This window comes from Toxorhynchites rutilus, chromosome 2, assembly GCF_029784135.1.
Source record: "Toxorhynchites rutilus septentrionalis strain SRP chromosome 2, ASM2978413v1, whole genome shotgun sequence".
NCBI lineage: Eukaryota > Metazoa > Arthropoda > Insecta > Diptera > Culicidae > Toxorhynchites > Toxorhynchites rutilus.
This window is the reverse complement of record NC_073745.1, coordinates 93,702,069-93,721,694: the sequence shown is the minus strand read 5'-3', so window position 1 is coordinate 93,721,694 and position 19,626 is coordinate 93,702,069. Positions and strand designations below refer to the sequence as shown.

Below are 19,626 nucleotides of genomic sequence, written 5' to 3'. Positions count from 1 at the left end.
TATTGATCAAAACTACTAAAACAACGAAAAATGTAACTGGTCTTATAAAAACTTGACACTTGAAAAATACAAAAACATATGTTTACGCTCAGTGCTTGCACACAAACATATGTATGGCAGTCACCAATACCATAACACTAGAATATAAATTGAATCATTGTTTGTTTACAATGACACAAAGCAGCAAGGTGTTATAGACGTTGGACAGAGTGTTTTTTAGGGTGCCATTGAATGTATGGGAAAAAACGATCCTAAAATTTCAAAATATTACCTCATACAAAAATTTCAGCTCAATCGGACTAAAGGAAGAGTGACGCGAAGCGGTCAAAGTTTGAGTATTTTGATAATCGAAATATCACCCAATTAAAGGAAATCGGGGTTTTAAAAAAAAATGATGCAAATGTCTGAAAATAGCATGAAACGTCGAAAACTGTCGTTTCGAAAACAATTTTTTTTAAATTTTTTTTTGATGCAAAATGTCCTAAAATTGCATGACACATTGAAATTTGCAGTTATCTAGAAAAAAAGACGAAGATTTACAGTTATATAAACGTAAATATCGATGTTTATTGCAATTATAAGACATTTGGCATCAAAAACAATTTTTGAAAACACAGATTTCCGATTTTTTATCAGTTTAAAAAAAACTTAAATTTTAATGTCTGCAACACTAGTAAATGAAGTCCGATTGAGCTAATACTTTGTATTAGTGGTATTATCGTGCTAATAAACAATTCGCAGCGAGTTCCGAACGAAAAATCGAGAAAACTATTTTTATTGGAACCAATAACCATTTTTTTAAAACCCCAATTTCCTTTACTCCTCTTTCGATGATTTTTCGATTTTCAAAAAACTCAAACTTTAACCACTTTGCGACACTCTCGCTTAGGTCCGATTGAGCTGATATTTTGCAAAGGGTGTTTTTTTTGAGGTGGTGAACATTTTTAATGGGGTATCTATTTGAATTTCGAGATGATCATTTCAATTGGCACCCTTGTGTATATCCCTTGAAGTGACTTCATACAGGGTCTTTCAGATTTAACGCTCACGCAACAAATTTTAATAACTTCTACAAAAGTGAACCGATTTTTATTTTTAATAAACGAAAATAAAGCTTTTTTAATGACATTTTCAATGTGACCTTCCTTTTTCGATAACGCGTTTTAAACGGTGAACAAAATTCTTCATGCACAACTCTAACATTACGACTTCGATGCTGTTGAAAATCCGAGTTTCCTTCTTTTTTTCCTTCAAATTTTGTGGCTTATTAACAAGCAACGGTCCTTCACGTACCCCCAGAGGAACCTTACCATAAGAGGACAAAGTTTCATTAAGGCTTCGTTTGCTCGAGCAATACGATTTGACTAAAAATACACGTTCTTGTAAATTGTACATCTTATTTAGTGTCAGTGTCAGTGTTTGGTGTCCGATAAAACTAAACGAGTAACCGAATATTATCGTCCCGAAGCGGGTAATGCAGTGTTACCAGTGACCCTGTACTTTCGGTTGTACCTTTCCAACGAAAACAAATATCAAAATGTCCTTTTATGACAACATTTCTGAGGGTATAAGATTCCCAAAAATGCAAAAAACAAAATTCGATTTTCCTGACCGTGGTCCCCCTTAACTTTACCGTAAAGTAGTACCAGTGATAGTGTTACTTGTGTCAATTATTAACATTACTTGGTTGAGATTTCTATACTAAAATACACGTGTCTAGTGCATGTCTGAAGAATTTTCTATGACAAAAAATCCCTCAGCTAACAAAGGAATGGAACCCGAAGCTCCCGGCATGATATGCGTTAACCACTTGGCAACGGGAACCACAAACATCATATAATCAGATTTGAAACAAACAGCAATGTTTCATTTCTATAAAAAAAAATGTGAGAAGGGTGACTCAAAATGACTAAACGCAGTTTTTTCATTTTTCTTTTGTTTAATTTTTATTTGCCATAATTAAAGTAATTAAGTAACTAAAATACATATACAACTTTCTTCATTTCTATCAGCAGTTCTATTGCTATGTAATCTCCTCTCTTCTAAACGTTGTATTTACCCTGCGAACGGGACAGATTCTTCATCAAGTTTTAGAGCCAGAGTGGGAACGTGAAGAGGATCGCGAGCGGGAGCGTGAGTAAGACTTTGAACGAGAACGACCTTTGTTGTCTTTTGATTTTGATCGACTGGTTGAACGACGCTCCGATTTGGAACGAGAACGAGAGCGGGCCATATCCTTGCTTTGTTTTTGATCACGTTTTATATCAGGATTACTCGAGCGTGATCGTGAACGATGGCGTAGTGTTTCATTCTTGGATTCCTTAAGATGCACAGACGAGCGCGAACGAGAGCGTGATTTGTTATCCTTTGAGTTGGATCGCGAGCGAAACCGACGTTCTGACTTTGAACGAGATCGAGAACAATATTTCTTCGCATCGCCATTGAGCGATCGGGATCGCGAACGAGACTCGTCACGATAACGTTTCTGTCGTTCGTAGCGTGGTTTTTTCGGCGATACTGATCTGCTCCTTGATTCTGAGCGAGTGCGATAAGAACTGCCAGATCGTGATCGAGGACGACAACGCGATCGTGATCGGGAGCGACTGTCCAATGAACGAGATCGTCCAGACTTGTTGCGACCTCCATCGTCCTCTATCAATCGAATACGACGGCCATTTAATTCGGTGTCATCCTTTTTATCGATCGCCTTCTCCATATCTCTCCTCGTTTCAAACTCGACTATTCCTTCATTCCTCCTTGGCCGATGGGTATTGGCATAGATGACTTCCCCGGCTTGACGAAGGTAGTCTTTTAAATCCTGCCAGCTTACACTTGATGAGACATTCTTCACAATCACACGATACTTGGACCTTCTCGGAGGCCCGTACCGAGATCCACCCCGGGTCTTTTCAAAGCGTCCACCCCGTGGTACATCACCTCCACGGGGTTTCCCTCTAGCTTGCTCAACAGACACCCTTTCGCCCAATAGATCTTTGCCGTCCAATTCATAGACGGCATCGTCCGCATCTCGATGGTCCTCGAATTCCACGAAAGCATAGCCGTTTTTAATCATGATGTCACATATCCTTCCGAAGCCTTTGAAGAACCGTTCTAAATCACGTTCCCGTGTATCACGGCGTAAACCACCAACGTATACTCGTGAGCCAACCATTTTCGATTGATTTTTTTTGGTTCTTTATCACAGCGTTCTGTTGATTGAATCTGTTGAAACTGTCTGATGAATCTAGCCAGAGTACAAGCTTTTATATCGATTAATATCTCAAATTACTACCCATGCTCGGGTAGATTATTTGGAGTTTGCGGTATATTGTAATCATTCAAATGGATACACTAGATCAGGTAACATTTTTTTGTTTTGTTTTGTTGCTCCTTATAATCTACCTAGACTGCGCGCTCATAGCGTATTCGAGAAGAGCGCAAGTATATCAGGTATTGCATAACATTATTGTGAAATTTTGTGTAATTTAATATACAGTGACTCAAATCCGTAATCGTACTCTACCATGCAGATCTCTTCTCCCTTCTTTTGAAAGTCGAAAACAAGCTTTCGGAACATTCTATTTAGATAAAATCATAGTGTCATATGAGAGTTAAAAGGTTTGCTATCTGTTTTCAGAATAATGGTTTTTATTTCTCTAAAAGTGGCGAATGTATGTACTAATGTATGAAAATTTACTCAAACTCATATTCGTACGCTGGTTGTAATCTTTACTCGATTTCGAAGGCGTTGGCCAATTTTCTTAATCCATCATTAGTATTGTATCCTCTGTTCATTGCAACTATTTTTAGCTGCCTTTAGCATTATCTACGAGTTTTTTGGTGTATTCGGAAGAAATATTAATGTTTGTACAAATGCTCGTTTTTGATTGCGTGTTGGCCGTTGATCGTTGAGCGTTGAGCGTTAGCGTTTAGTCGTTTGATCGTTGATCGTTGACCGTTGACCGTTGACCGTTTCCGTTTCCGTTTCCGTTTCCTAGAAAGAAAGATCAATCATTTGGAATACGCACTTTTAAAAAATCAGTCATAATTAAAATTGGTCATATTATCATGAAAATTGTGATTTTAGGTAGTTTGTATAGGAGAAGTGCGTGATACGCACTCCCTAAGCGAGAATGGATTCATCCTGACCGATCTCTTAACAATTAAGGTTACAACTACGTCAATACATAGATTAGTTAACCCTGTGTCATCCGTAAACGTTCTGTATTTTAGATACGGTTCTGAATCATATTTCGGACACTCCTTATAAATTACTTGAAATGCTTAATTCCTTGATGATATAACTAAAGGGTTACTCTAAAGAATCAATCATGATAATAATTTTGACATAGGACTATGTGTTTGATTTCTATATAGGGAGTCACTCTAAGAAAAATGTAACGATTCATTAGGAGTTTTCAAACGCATATTACACAAAATGGTTATTGCGACATATGTTGTGTTATATATGATTATACAGAAAATTTATCCAGAATTTTTTTTTGCTTGAAACATGAACAGTGAATATAGTAAAAAAAAAGTTAACAATTTGACGATTTAATTGAGTATGTTTTCTTTCAATTGCACTATCCAGTCGCTTCCTCCCCGACGCAACGAGCAATCTTTTTGCCTAAATTCGGGCGTTAGCTCATAATGTGAGTTGATGCGAGTGTTGAAACTTTCCGCCCATTTTGAGTTCTCCATATTTATCCATAGAATGGTCATGTCGAATATTTTTCCATATCATCGAATTTCTTCACTGAAATATGTATTCTGAATGAAACTTACATAAACGGTTAGCGATCAAGCTTCCATTGGTAGTGGAGGATCATCGTTTTCAACTTCTAAGCTACGTCATATTTAAGCATAAACAGAACTCTGTGTTCTAGGTCCAGGTGTTCACGAGAGTAAATTTAACATGGCGAACTGCTGATACATTTTTATCCGCAACATCCCATGTTAATAACTTGATGAAATGAAGGACTTAGCGAAACGAGTGCTATCCAAATCTCTATAATACCTGCTCAAAACAGAGTTCTGCACTTTGCACTTACTTTGCTAATACCAGAACAATCGGGATATCGGGAAGGTCATTCCTGTGAAACCGCATTGAACTTGGTGTTGGCAAAATGGAAAGATAATTTAGAATGTAAAGAGACCATCATTGCTGTTTTCTTGGATCTAAAACGCGCTTTCGAGACAATTTCTAGGCCCTTGTTGTTGAACACGATTAAGCGCTTTGGAATTACGAGTACTGCATATAAATGGTTGGAAAGTTATTTGTATGACAGAACTCAACGGACTATTTTTAATGTTTCATTTCCAGCCCCGTAGGGAATAATCTTGGAGTACCTCAGGGAAGTGTATTAGGGCCCATTTTATTTATTATGTACATTAATGACATGCGACGAGTTTTACGATTTTGTGATATCAATCTTTTTGCAGATGATACTGTATTATTCATTGCAGCTAATGATTTAAACCAGGTCGCGTCACATTTAAATGGAGATTTGCATTCTTTAAGTAGATGGTTGAAGTATAAGCAATTAAAATCGAAAATAAGTAAAACGAAATACATGGTAATCTCGCGAAATCGTTCAAATGAAAACGTCTCTATTGTTATTGATGATGAGACTATTGATCGCGTACGGGAAATTAAATATCTTGGCGTGATTATTGATGACAAACTCAAGTTCAACACTCACATTGACAATGTCATCAAGAAAATTGCCAAGAAGTATGGAATCTTATGCCGATTGAAAAACGATTTAACTATTTGCAGCAAAATACAGCTATACAAATCAATCATCTCTCCTCATTTAGACGTTTGCTCTTCCATTTTATTTCTGGCCAATGAAACACAAATATCGAGATTACAGCGTTTACAAAATAAAATTATGCGGTTGATACTAAATTGTAACAGATTCACTTCCTCATCTTTAATGTTGGACGCTCTGCAATGGTTATGCGTGAAGCAAAGGATTGTTTATTTAACTACGGTGTTCATTTTCAAAGTAATTAAAGGTTTGCTGCCTCGATATTTGTGTGATCGAGTTGAAAGAGGAAGTGACTTTCACAGTTATACCACAAGAAACGCGAATGAATTGAGAACACCCAATTTCTTGACATGTGCTTCACAAAATTCGTTGTATTTCAAAGGTATAAATGTGTTCAACTCGATGCCAAGACATATTAAACGTGCAACAACACTTACAGAATTTAAGAGGCACTGTATTTCACACGTGAAAGCTGTGTTTCATTAACAGCCAACCGATTTATTTTTAAATTTTATAACGATTGTTACTGACGTTACTGATACGAACGGATAATTTAATGTGGCATTTTTTTTGCAGTTTGTTTTTAATATTTTCAATTAACCTGACGAAGTTTTTTTTTGAACGGATTATATTTTGCAAACTACTTAATTTTTTAAATTATCTTTTTTTTAATTTGTATTTATGTCCTCTCTATTATATCCGTCATGATCCTGGTGATGATGGACTATTTTTATTTTGTTGTTTTATATTATATTAGTTAAAAAAAATAAAAGTAGTCTACATAAGTTTGAGCGTCGCGCGCGTAGCACAGATATAAAGGATATTAAATTGAAAGTTTTCTAAGTGCCGGTCCATAAATTTTTCGTTAAGGAAATTTTCTCGATTTCTCTGGATGAGGATATTCATAGTCAATCCAATACAAGACTGGTGGTTGGGCTTGTGCTCTGGTGGACCATTCGGCTGCAAGGGCCTCGTCGGGACCGTATCGGCTCTGTTGCGGACATGACTGAGTATTGGCTTGTCATTTGACATTGCAATTTTTTTTAACTTATATCTATAAATAAAATCAGTTGTTTTTTTTTGTTTGCCTAACTGATTTTTAATGCTGAAAAAATAACTAAATTATCTTTTAGATAACTCGTCTTGCTCAAATCTCTGTAGAGGAAGGAGGCGGGAACATCATCATCATCATCATATTGAAAGAAGCAGATTTAGTCCACCTTTTCTGATGAACAGTACTCTCGTTCCCGAACTTCCCGAATTTGGCGACATTATCTTTGATACAGCTGAGTTAGGTATGCTCATCACCGGAGAGCAGTTTATTAACACATTGCGGAACGCTCACGAGATTTCTAGTGTTTCGTGTTCCGTCTGTTAGGCAAGGCGCAAATTGAGAAGCGTATAGCGCTCGTAAACGAACATGAGACTACCAACACGACTCATACGTGCCACAAACGTAGCGTGGTGGAGCGCATATTCAGTCACAGTTTGGTGTAAATAACGTGCCACTCGCATACAATGTCTGATTCACACAGATTTGCGCGATATATTTATTTACTAACACAATCACCCGACCGGTACGACCACACAGTGCCAAACTCACCGCACTATATGATTGTTCACCAACACAACTACCACAACCGGTGCGACCAGCACGAGAAACTGTGGTTCAGCCACAGCGTCACGCGAGTCGTGTCTCACGAGCGCTCCACAATCTCACGTCATCTGGCCAATTTGCGCCGTTCTATTTGTTTTCATTAGCCACAAAAACAGGCGCTATATCGCGGCAAGTTACTCGCACTATACGCGTCTCAATTTGCGCCTGGCCTTACGGATGGATCACGAAATAACCCGCGTTTTCTACACTTGAAAGTTAAATCCTTGGTTTGCTAAGAATCTAATGAGGTCTACACGTGTCTAGTGCATGTCTGAAGAATTTTCTATGACGAAAAATCCCTCAGCTAACAAAGGAATGGAACCCGAAGCTCCCGGCATGATATGCTTGAGGCTAACCACTTGGCAACGGGAACCACAAACATCATATAATCAGATTTGAAACAAATAGCAATGTTTCATTTCTAGAAAAAAAAAATGTGAGAAGGGTGACTCAAAATGACTAAACGCAGCTTTTTTCATTTTTCTTTTGTTTAATTTTTATTTGCCATAATTAAAATAATTAAGTAACTAAAAACATATACAATTTTCTCCATTTTTATCAGCAGTTCTATTGCTATGTAATCTCCTCTCCTCTAAACGTTGTATTTACCATGTGAACGGGACAGATTCTTCATCGAGTTTTAGAGCCAGAGTGGGAACGTGAAGAGGATCGCGAGCGAGAGCGTGAGTAAGACATTGAACGAGAACGACCTTTGTTGTCTTTTGATTTTGATCGACTGGTTGAACGACGCTCCGATTTGGAACGAGAACGAGAGCGGGCCATATCCTTGCTTTGTTTTTGATCACGTTTTATATCAGGATTACTCGAGCGTGATCGTGAACGATGGCGTAGTGTTTCATTCTTGGATTCCTTAAGATGCACAGACGAGCGCGAACGAGAGCGTGATTTGTTATCCTTTGAGTTGGATCGCAAGCGAAAACGACGTTCTGACTTTGAACGAGATCGAGAACAATATTTCTTCGCATCGCCATTGAGCGATCGGGAGCGTGAACGAGACTCGTCACGATAACGTTTCTGTCGTTCGTAGCGTGGTTTTTTCGGCGACACTGATCTGCTCCTTGATTCTGAGCGAGTGCGATAAGAACTGCCAGATCGTGATCGAGGACGACAACGCGATCGTGATCGGGAGCGACTGTCCAATGAACGAGATCGTCCACGCTTGTTGCGACCTCCATCGTCCTCTATCAATCGAATACGACGGCCATTTAATTCGGTGTCATCCATTTTATCGATCGCCTTCTCCATATCTCTCCTCGTTTCAAACTCGACTATTCCTTCATTCCTCCTTGGCCGATGGGTATCGGCATAGATGACATCCCCACCTTGACGAAGGTAGTCTTTTAAATCCTGCCAGCTTACACTTGATGAGACATTCTTCACAATCACACGATACTTGGACCTTCTCGGAGGCCCGTACCGAGATCCACCCCGGGCCTTTTCAGAGCGTCCACCCCGTCGTACATCACCTCCACGGGGTTTCCCTCTAGCTTGCTCAACGGACACCCTTTCGCCCAATAGATCTTTGCCGTCCAATTCATAGACGGCATCGTCCGCATCTCGATGGTCCTCGAATTCCACGAAAGCATAGCCGTTTTTAATCATGATGTCACATAACCTTCCGTAGCCTTTGAAGAACCGTTCTAAATCACGTTCCCGTGTATCACGGGGTAAACCACCAACGTATACTCGTGAGCCAACCATTTCGAATTGATTGTTTTGTTCGGTTCGGTACAACGTTTTTATAACGCAAGTCTCTGATAACTGTTGATTGAATCTGTTGGATATTCAGGAACTGTCTGATGAATCTAACCACAGTGCATGGTTTTTATATGGAATACTATCTCTAATTATTACCTACGGTCGGGTAGATTTTTCAAAGTTTGCGGTATATTGTAATCGTTTAAATGAATACACTAGGCCAGGTATCGTTTTTTTTCTGTTTAGTTGCCCCTTGAGTTGCTGGGTTGACCGAAAAACCTACCCACGTATTCGACAAAAGTGCAATTTTAGCAGGTTATGCATTTTTTCATGAAATTTTGTGTAATCTAATAAACATGAGCATAGGTCGCAAAGATTTATGAAATGGCGGAAAACACCTAGTTTATGTTGAAAAACTCTATGAAGACAAGTTTATCATGTCGAGTTATTTTTCGGTATTATTTGTTGAACACTTCCACATATAACTATAGTTTCGTGAATAAAAAGGTGTTTTTTTCAATGAAAAAATATTATTACATTCAAAATAAAAAAAGAGAATAATTCGTTATCAGATAGCAACGGAGATGCAGACAGATTATTGTGCGTGGAGTTGTTTTCTAAAACAATATATTCAAAATTAATTATAATGATGTTGCTCTTATTGAAGTTCACGCGTTGTGTTGTTAGTAAATATTAATAATCACTGGAATTTACTCCGAGAAAATGCTTTCAGGATATCGAAATCCGTGGCCCTTACCATAACGCAGCAACCCCACTGGTGGTTGCGGTTCAGGTGTGGGAAATAGTAATCTACCTCTCGGTGAATGCGGGACATCGAAGCTGAGTTTGACAGCCACTTTATATGAAGCAAATATAAACAAAACGCAAAACAAAATGTAGTAGATTTGAACATGCAATTTCACACGAGTAATGAATTTAATTTTGATAATTGTAAGTGTTAAATGAAAGAATAGTGTTCTGCAAAGCTAATTAGGTTGAAATAAATAAATTAGCAACATTAGAAACATCTTTTTATTGCTGGAGAAGATAACGCCCTTTCTGCGGCGGGGAAAATAAACACATATTCAGAGCCAAAATTATCAAAGAAAATCATATTATCCACATCAAATGAATATTCTAAGTAAAAGTTTAACGGGTTTTGTATAAGTGGTAAAAAATCGTAGGCGAAAACAGTGTCTAGGAATGATTTATTTCGCGTTTTCTCAGGAGCCATTATTGAGAGGAAACCTAACTTGCAATGTATTTGTGGGCCTGGCGATATTTCAATGTCGCTGCTGGAGGAGGTCGTTTGGTCGTCGAGGGTAATTTTACATACGAGATGGAAGGAAATGGATCGCGCTGATATGAAGATTTCAGGCACGGTTGGTTATCAACGGCTGAATCTATTCGTTGATACTGTTCGAGATACCGGGTTTTATTAGTTTTCGATTAAAGATTACGATATTATTTTGCTAATATATTAATTTATAATCAGTAACGACTATACAAATCGAGCGACAGTTAGGTTCAGCGCTACGGTCATATTTTTCAGCAATATTCTTATTGTTAGGGCAATTCGTCCAACTTTTGGCGTCCACTTTTGAATGGTTCTGGTGAAAAGATTGAGCAGTTCTTTTAGTAATGATTATATACGGCTCCGGACTATGTAACCTGACCATACAAACAACATTTCATAATATTTTTCATTCAATGTTTTAAAATTTACAACTGCCTTTGAGTATGCTAATCCCAATGAAGGTACTTTTATTCGATTCTGTCTTGTGTATGAACGGAATAAATGAACGGTTCCTGAAGTGAAAACTGCTTTACAAAGCTCCACTCTATCATTACGTATTCTTTTTTTTATAAACTACAAAAGAATTCGAGAAAAAATAGCACTCAAAGTATAGTTGAAAAACACACGATTTGTTTATTTTTTCCTCATACATCCATAAAATCCGCTAGACGGCGACACCATACCTCCTATGTCGCGAATAGTGAGTTAACGAATTTGGCAACGCGATAGCAACCGAGCCAAGCGTTGCTATTTTCAACAAACGTCAAACATCTGTTGTGGGTTTCATTCGACTTGTGCTCGTTTTTGTGATTTTCTCTCAATTATTATTCCGAATGTGTATATATTACATTTATTGATCAAAAAATGAACGCGACGAAAAGGGGTTTCACTGACACTTGTCATTTCTTCTGGTAATAGCTATCGTATTTAGCAAACTGCGGTGCGAAAAAGAAGCGATACTATAGCAACCGCGATAGCTACGACGGGTGCGCAAATCGACGAGTTAATAAATTGGCAACGGCTAAAACTCGAGGCTAGAAGCCTTGAATAGTAACGCATTGGCGCGGATGCCCTTAGTCGTTTTGGCGGAGAGACTGCGTGAAGAAGCCAAAAGTCATTACTAACTGAATACGGGTATAGTCAGTCAGATAGTCAGCTGATTATCCTCAGTTGACTATGACTATGCAGAGCCCTGCTCTGAGCACATGATGCCAGATGTGAAGATATGTTTTCGTTTTGAAGACATTTAATTTTGTGAAATAAATATGTAAGTACATTTCAAAGTATTTGAAAACAATTGTTTGTGTGATTTATCGAACATGATTTAGAAATATCGCGATGGTTTTCTCATTATTTGGTCATTATGAATACTCGCGTAACTTTTGAAAAGGTCCTATGTAACAAATGTAAACAAATCGAGTTAATAGATGCACGCTATTAGTCTTCAATCATTGAATGCATTACAAAAACAATCGTTCACGTATCTATTTTCTTCATCTTTTTATCGCCGATACATAAAATATCCAATGTACAGATTCGGATTTTAAGCACCCGGCTGTTACTTCGGACGCCACTTTCCTCCGATGCCCGAAACGTCCGAAGTAACAAAGCAGTCAAAACAACACGAAGTCGTACTTGGGTCGTTTTGAGTTTTTGTTTCTTACAGTAGTTGTTATCGATTTCAGTTCAATTCAACGGGTGATAACAATAATAATCTGTCTTTAGAACGAAATGCTGATTTTTGGATTGTTGTTTAGTAGTGAGTTTCAAATTCTTATCGTGCAACGTAATATGTCCAATGTGCAAACGCGGGCAGTCAAAACGTCCAATGTAACATTTTTCGCTCCTTGGCTCCAACTTTAAACTCAAATCACGGAACAACAGCTACAATTGGTTTTGGAGAGCTATTCTTGATCGCTAGTGGTGAGAGGAGCGATAAAGATCGATAACTTTTAAGACAATTCGCGGAATAATGTTCGGGTCTTCAACTTCGTTTTTCTCGAGTTGACGAAAATGTTACATTGGACCTTTTCAAAAGTTACGCGAGAATACATTTGAAGACATTTATTTGTGTCATGCAGAGATATTTGAAAAAATCATCTGGCATCCCTCATATACACGCTATTTCTCTCGTGAGAATGTTATCCGGCCGAAAGCGAGCAAATTGCCTCGATCGAGGGTATGCCGTACTGCCCGACGATAAGCTGATGCGGAAAATACCAAATTGAGAAGGAAATTAATCCTTTCTTTCTCTTTTTTCATCTGAGATATCCCCTGGGAACTGGACTCAATAAATACGACTCACAGTTATCGCCTCTGAATCGGTTTCAAGCAACAAAAACCTTATCGAAATGATGTAGGAAATTACATCGAAAATCGCTTCCGAAGAAAAGTATTTTTCTTATTTTTTTAAAGCATGTTACAAATGCAAAAGTTGCATGGTAGGATTCTCTCATTGGCTAGCACGATTGCCTATAACCATTGCATTTCTATTCTTGCTGGTTTACGAGAAAATCAGGCGGATCAAATTGCCTGGCAGGCGCGTTTTAGCCACATCTCCTCTACCATAAATATAAACTGACCAGACGTCCCGCATTTCAACAAAATGTCCCGCGTAGGATTACGTCCCGCAAAACGTCCCGCATTTGGCAAAGGCACGAAAATGTCCCGCGATATCAATATATTTCAATATCACAATTTGATCATGTTGATTTTCTTAAATGGATGAACCTCAAAATAAAACTTTCATTTGTCAAACTGTTCAAGAGCGCTTCCAATGCATTCAACGATTTTCATCGCACCGACAGTGGACTTTTTGTTTAGAGAGTGTCAACAGGAAACGATAGCAACAAAATCGGAAAATTGATTTTTATAGAGATTTGATTTTTGTAAAGATTTATTTTTAAGATTTTTATAAAGATTTATCATGATTTTTATGAAAGTCCCCTATTGATCCGCAGGGACCAACGTGAGTCAAACGAAAAGTTCAACTTTGGTCCCCTAGCTCGGTCAGGACTTAACGTGTTAAATAAGCCGGAAGAACTAGCGTATGCTGGACAGGAAGAGGCAGGGTTGTTTGATGAAGTATAGCAAATGTTGGCCGGAACCTCAATCATGGCTGATGAAAATATGTATATCGACATGTTCTTCTACCTTTCCGTGGCTTTGGTAGTCAGCTATCTCCCCATTTTGTCCATTCGCTTAAAAGTTTTCTATAGACCGCAGTTAGGGTATGTTGGGAAGGTTGGCGGTCTACGCGACAATGTTTATCTCCAGCCGATCCATTATCCATTCTCCAGTGATCTTTTGGCATAATGGGCTGATCCCCGTTTCGGCATAAAGACCACGTCACTTTCGCAAGTTTCAGCAAGCACTTCGTACTCGTTCCCCGTTCACCATATGACTCGAAAGAAGAGCGGCTTGGACATTCCCTTCTCGTCTGTCAGAGAAGGACCTTCTTCGAGAACTTGATGTGGATGATATATTCGACGTCATCGCTTACCTGGGGAACGTAAAGTACCCGGTCCCCGGCCATTCGTTGAATTCTAGCATCAAGCACGTCTCGTTTTCCACGAAAAAGCACGAAAAAAAGTTTTTCACTTCTTTCGCCGGAAAGAAGTTTTTCACCAGTACCTGAAGCTATTCCTTCTGGGTGATTGCCTTCTGCTCAGATTCTGCCGGTCTCGTCTGACGCTTCCGCATAAAAATGTCCATTTTGGCCAGATTCTCCTTCACCATTTGGCCGGTTGTTTCGATCTCCCGGCTTAAGGAGCGACAGGGAGAGGATGTTGTAAATACCAGATCGGCTATGTCTGGCAGACACAAAGTGTCTCAGGATGTCCAACTCCTTTGCTGTGGGGTGAAACTGATAGTATAGCTGATAGTAGCTTATCAACAGCCTTGAATAATTTTTGTTGTAGGCTTAATAAACTTAATGTTTAAGGAAAATTTGTTCCATTAATTTATTTTTTGTAGTTTTTCTTTCATCGCCATCCGAAAATAGTCCATTTTTTTAATGCATACGTTAACACTAAATTGGATGAAAAATGGATTGAAATTTTCGAGCATTCCATTCGGTAATTTGAAGAAAATTTTTGAATTTGAATCGTGCTTGTCAGGTTTTAATGCTCTAACTGAGCCATTGATTTTCAGGCGTAAACAAAATCTAAACCACCGAAAAATCACAACTGAATGACGATACTTAGAAAGAAATAATACAGATCAGGTTTAATTGCAAGGACACATGTTAGGTGTTTCACGAATAAATAAGACTCGCTAAACTATGATTTATTTTCACATAACGTTTTGTTTTTTGTGTCCCGCGTTAGACCTTTGACCTTCTGGTCAAAGCCCTGTACACCCCCAGATACATAACAAAATTTCAAACTACACGTATGGAGTTTTCTTAATGTCATCAATTAGAAAACAGCCAAAATTATTGAAGCTCTGATAGATACATGAATACATACATCAAAATAGTTTTGAAAAACAAAATCCAACATAAATCGTCGTAAATTAGCTTCGTGCTGATGGAATTTGTGGCTCAAACACCAAACGGAAGAGTTCGTTTGGTGTTAGCTTCTATTCTGTACAGACGTACGAACGCTTCATATTTTACAACATGAGATTAAATTCTGACTCTATTTTCCAAAATTTCATCGACCATAAAACCATAAATAGAAATAAAAATGATACATGCTTCCATTCCATTGCTTTCCACCCCTGCAGCTAATTTATTCATTTACAACTCAACTAAAGTGCTTGTGGTGTCGTCACTTAGCACAATCATTGATCGAATGATCATCAAGGGCGCGTATCGCATGTTATGCCAGCCAGCAAAGAAATCTTCATCTTGTATCAACTTTATGGTTTTATAACATACAAGATATGGGTGTACGATGATAATATGCGAATGACCCAGTTTACCGATTCGTAGAACCCTTTTCAGAGCATTGAAGACATAAAAACGAATGCGCTGCGTGAACTGGAGGCATGTGACGAATTTAATGCCAACTCGACTGGCCATTGGCAGCACCATCTCAGATAGTAGTGAAACGTTGTGGGTGTAAAGACATGGGTCATTTAAGCAACATTGCATACTTGAAATATTCGAAAAAAATATAACTTAAAAACTATGATACCTACAAAATTCTTGTCAAAGGATGAAATGTAGGGAATTGTTCAAATTTTCACAAAAAATACCAAAAGTTTTTTTGGAAAAAACATTTTACTGGAAAAAAAGTTATTTTAAAAATTAAAATTCATTTTTCTCCAAAGCGTATTTTTAAAAAATATATTTTATTAATATACTAGCTAACCCGGCAGACTTCGTCCCGCCCATTTACTTGATTAATTCTCGAGTAATGCAGAAATTTGTGTTTTATTTGTATGGCAGCCACCCCTAAGAGAGGGGGGAGGGGTATCTAACCACCATAGAAACATTCATTGAACTCTAAAGTTTCCATATGCCTAATTTGGTTTAATTTGCTTGATTAATTCTCGGGTAATGCAAAAATTTGTGTTTCATTTGTACGGCAGCCCCCTCTAAGAGAGGGGGAAGGAGTATCTTAACACCATAGAAACATTTATTGCATCCTAAAACCTCCACATGCCAAATTTGGTTTCATTTGCTTGATTAATTCTCGAGTAATGCAGAAATTTGTGTTTCATTTGTATGGCAGCCCCCTCTAAGAGAGGGGGAAGGAGTATCTTATCACCATAGAAACATTTATTGCATCCTAAAACCTCCACATGCCAAATTTGGTTTCATTTGCTTGATTAATTCTCGAGTAATGCAGAAATTTGTGTTTCATTTGTATGACAGACCCCCCCCCCCCCCTTTGAGTGGGGGAAGGACTGTCTAACCATCATAGAAACATTTATTGCACCCTAAAACTTTCACATGCCAACTTTGGTTTCGTTTGCTTGGTTAATTTCCGAGTAATGCAGAAATTTGTGTTTCATTTGTATGGCAGCCCCCCTTAGAGAGGGGGGAGGGGTCTCAAAATATCACGAAAACCTTCCCAGGCCCCAAAAACCCCTACATACCAATTTTCATGTCGATCGGTTCAGTAGTTTCCGAGTCTATAAGAATCAGACAGACAGACAGACATCACTCCATTTTTATATATATAGATCTGCGTGCGGCATGTTGCGTTACATACAATTATCGTTAACTGAACAGGAAAATTCTTCACACTTTTATGGCATTGAGCGTAAGTAAAAGTGAACTTATTCGCAATTCAGTATATTCCATCGGTTGAAATTAACAACTTTTGCTACCCACGTGCACGTGCAGAATTTACCGCTTACTTACTGCAAGCGCAAATTACGTGGCCAACATTATCACCGCTATCAGCGTATTCAGAAACATAAACGTCTTTTCGGTTCCAGGCATCGAGCCGCAGCACCACCAAATCGGAGATACTTTTCGCTGCAGGTCTCTCACGTCCGTTAGTAACGTTCCAGATCGGTGCACAACTTTTGTTATGGATCTAATTTTACCCGACTGCTCGACTAATTATAGCACCTTTGCCCCACACACATCGCTCGATGAACTTTATGAATTTCATGAACTGCCGTTGCCAACGACATATTCCTGCATTACGCTGGCTCTCTTCTTCGTCGGTTAGCCAGCAGCAATTCATCGCCATATATAGAGACATTCACCTTTACGCAGTGTTAGATGTTGGCTTATGTTCCGCTTTTCTTTGAGGCGAGTTTTTCTCTCCCCCCGGGGAGAGAATGGAACATGTTTGAGAGTGAACATCCAAAATAAACAAAACAAAAAAGCAGGTGAAACATTGCTGGTCTCGACGAGAGGACGAGGAATGTTAGATACATATGTTCGGCTGGCGTTATTGAATTTTAAAGGTGATTCGCACACGGGAATGATACACTTTCTCTAACCCACTAATTGGATTGAGAAAGGTGTAGTTGCGGACCAACAGTAATGTGATCAGCACATTTAATCATGCGCTTTATTTTAAATCAGCCTCCGTTGAATCACCGCTCTGAAAATTCAGCCCCTCTCATCGTGATGATCAGTTCAATCTAATATCATCATCACACCATATAAGGAATGATCGTCTTACTAAGTAGTAAACGTAACATTGCAGACGATTAGATCACAGCACAACAAGACGGAAAAACAGCTCTCTCTTTTTCGTCTAGATGCTGTCGTGATCTGATGAACCTGCTGTATGATTGTAGCAAGCAAAATAATCTCGACGGGAGTCTTGCCCTTAGTTCTCTCCCCTGATTCTGTTTTTATCCATAGCATGAACAGTTTTGCATTTTTCTTGATTCACTTTACTTTTTTACTTGATTCACTACAAGATTGTTCTCAGAAAACCAGAAAATGCATCACATGTATGTGTTAAATATTGAGACACACTAAGGTTAGAAATATGTTTCTGGAGCCAATTCCCACAGAAATCATCGTTACGCTGCAAACATTACATTCTTTCAGAAGTACATTTGTTTTGAAATAAATTTGTTCTCAGAGCACATTTAATTGTATTGTATGCTTTCGATAACAGTAGATTTCACGCTAGAATTCATTAATTTCAAATGAGGTATTGAGGTATTTTTGAGAGAGGGACCCTACTTTGGAAGGTGGAAAAACAACGGATTTCCTTGATTTTTTTTTCGGGTGTTATCCTGAAGTTTGGGTGTTGGGACATTTTAGTGATTGGTTAAGGTATATTCGAAGATGTAGTTATTATGTTAAGATGTTATGCCGTTGGCAGCTGCACGCGTGGTTGCTCTCTCTCTCTAAAACATTTCCTTGCAGGTATTACGTTTATCTCAAAATCTAGCGCGCCGATCTGGCTGATTTTCGAACCGATTCGAACAATTTCGAACGATTTGAACAATTCCGATAATTTATTTTTACATGATGAAAAAAAAATCAGCCATAGCAGTCCATCGAGATTCTAAGATATACGTACTAATCAATAACTAAAAAACATGGTTTGGAGAAAATCGCATACAGCAGTGCAACTTCCCTGTAGTTTTTGCTGTAACTATACAAGGAAATGAAATGTCAAAAAACCGTTCGGCACAACATTTCGGAAGGTATAAGTCACCAAAAAACTTTCCAGAGTAGCAGAAGTTTGTATTATAAAAACGATTCATCGAATTTGCGCCGTTGATCATAGAAATTAATGACGTTCTGATAAATACCCAAAGGATTAGGCTTTCAATGCTAGTTACTAGCGAATTCTTGCTTATTACTACTAACGTCTTCTAACAGGAAAACTAAGCGAAGCATGTTGTTGATTATATCCTACGATCACATTTTAAGTGAACGGAATTAGACTATCAAATCCTTATGAGCGCGAGAAAATATCAAAGGTCGATAAGTGAAATTTTTCTCCAGTAGTATTCACCCATCAGTGACTTTGGATCCGAATCGGTTCGCATGGAAATGGAAATGAATATGAAATAAATTAATATTCAACTATTTTAGTTTTATCAAATAGAAAACAATAGGTTGGGTTATTTTAACAGTATTCGCGGTTTTTGCCATGATTTTATTGGTCGTATATTGGGCAAAACCAATCCAATTGTATCGAAGGAACGTGCACCTAAAAAATGACATTTAGGTTACAATTTTGATAATGTATGTGTTAAAATTCATATTGGCTGGAAAATAAGCGAAACTTCTGAAAAAGTATGCTTTTGGTAAATGTACACCTGAAGCATGCAGAGAAAAATTGTAAACTTTACGGCACGGATAATGTCGGATTAATTTCATTCAACTTTGACTGATATAAGAGATATCGAAAACCTAGTGTTAAAATTATCTAGCATTCAAACCAGACTTCATGAGTGACCGTTTTCAACTGATTTTATTGTTCAATTTATTTCTTCGCGCACCCATGGTTAGCGATCGTTGCTTATCTTAGTAAGCTAAACAAAAGATAGCATGCTAACGCGGATTCCGCATTTGTTATTGTTACAGATCGTATTTCGATCTCGGTCTGACCGTTCTACCGTAGGGTGGCGTTATATTGATATTCGGTACATTATAATTTGTAAATACAAATCTAAAGATGTATGTGTGTGATATACAGTGTAGGGATTCATATGTATGTGTAATCTATAGGTGTGTGTGTGTGTTCTAACTCCTCCCCATTTAGATTGGCGAATCCTCCTGGCATTCGTCTATT

At 38.1% G+C, this 19,626-nt stretch overlaps 2 protein-coding genes across 2 annotated transcripts; both read right to left on the bottom strand.

Moving 5' to 3' along the window:
- Positions 1-2,083: 2,083 nt before the first annotated feature.
- Positions 2,084-3,184, bottom strand: LOC129765945 (serine-arginine protein 55-like). Its single transcript, XM_055766401.1, has one exon. The coding sequence runs from the start codon at positions 3,170-3,172 to the stop codon at positions 2,084-2,086; it is 1,089 nt and encodes a 362-aa protein (XP_055622376.1). The 5' UTR covers positions 3,173-3,184.
- A 4,880-nt stretch (positions 3,185-8,064) lies between these two features.
- LOC129765944 (serine-arginine protein 55-like) lies at positions 8,065-9,156 on the bottom strand. Its single transcript, XM_055766400.1, has one exon. The coding sequence runs from the start codon at positions 9,154-9,156 to the stop codon at positions 8,065-8,067; it is 1,092 nt and encodes a 363-aa protein (XP_055622375.1).
- Between the last annotated feature and the right edge of the window lie 10,470 nt (positions 9,157-19,626).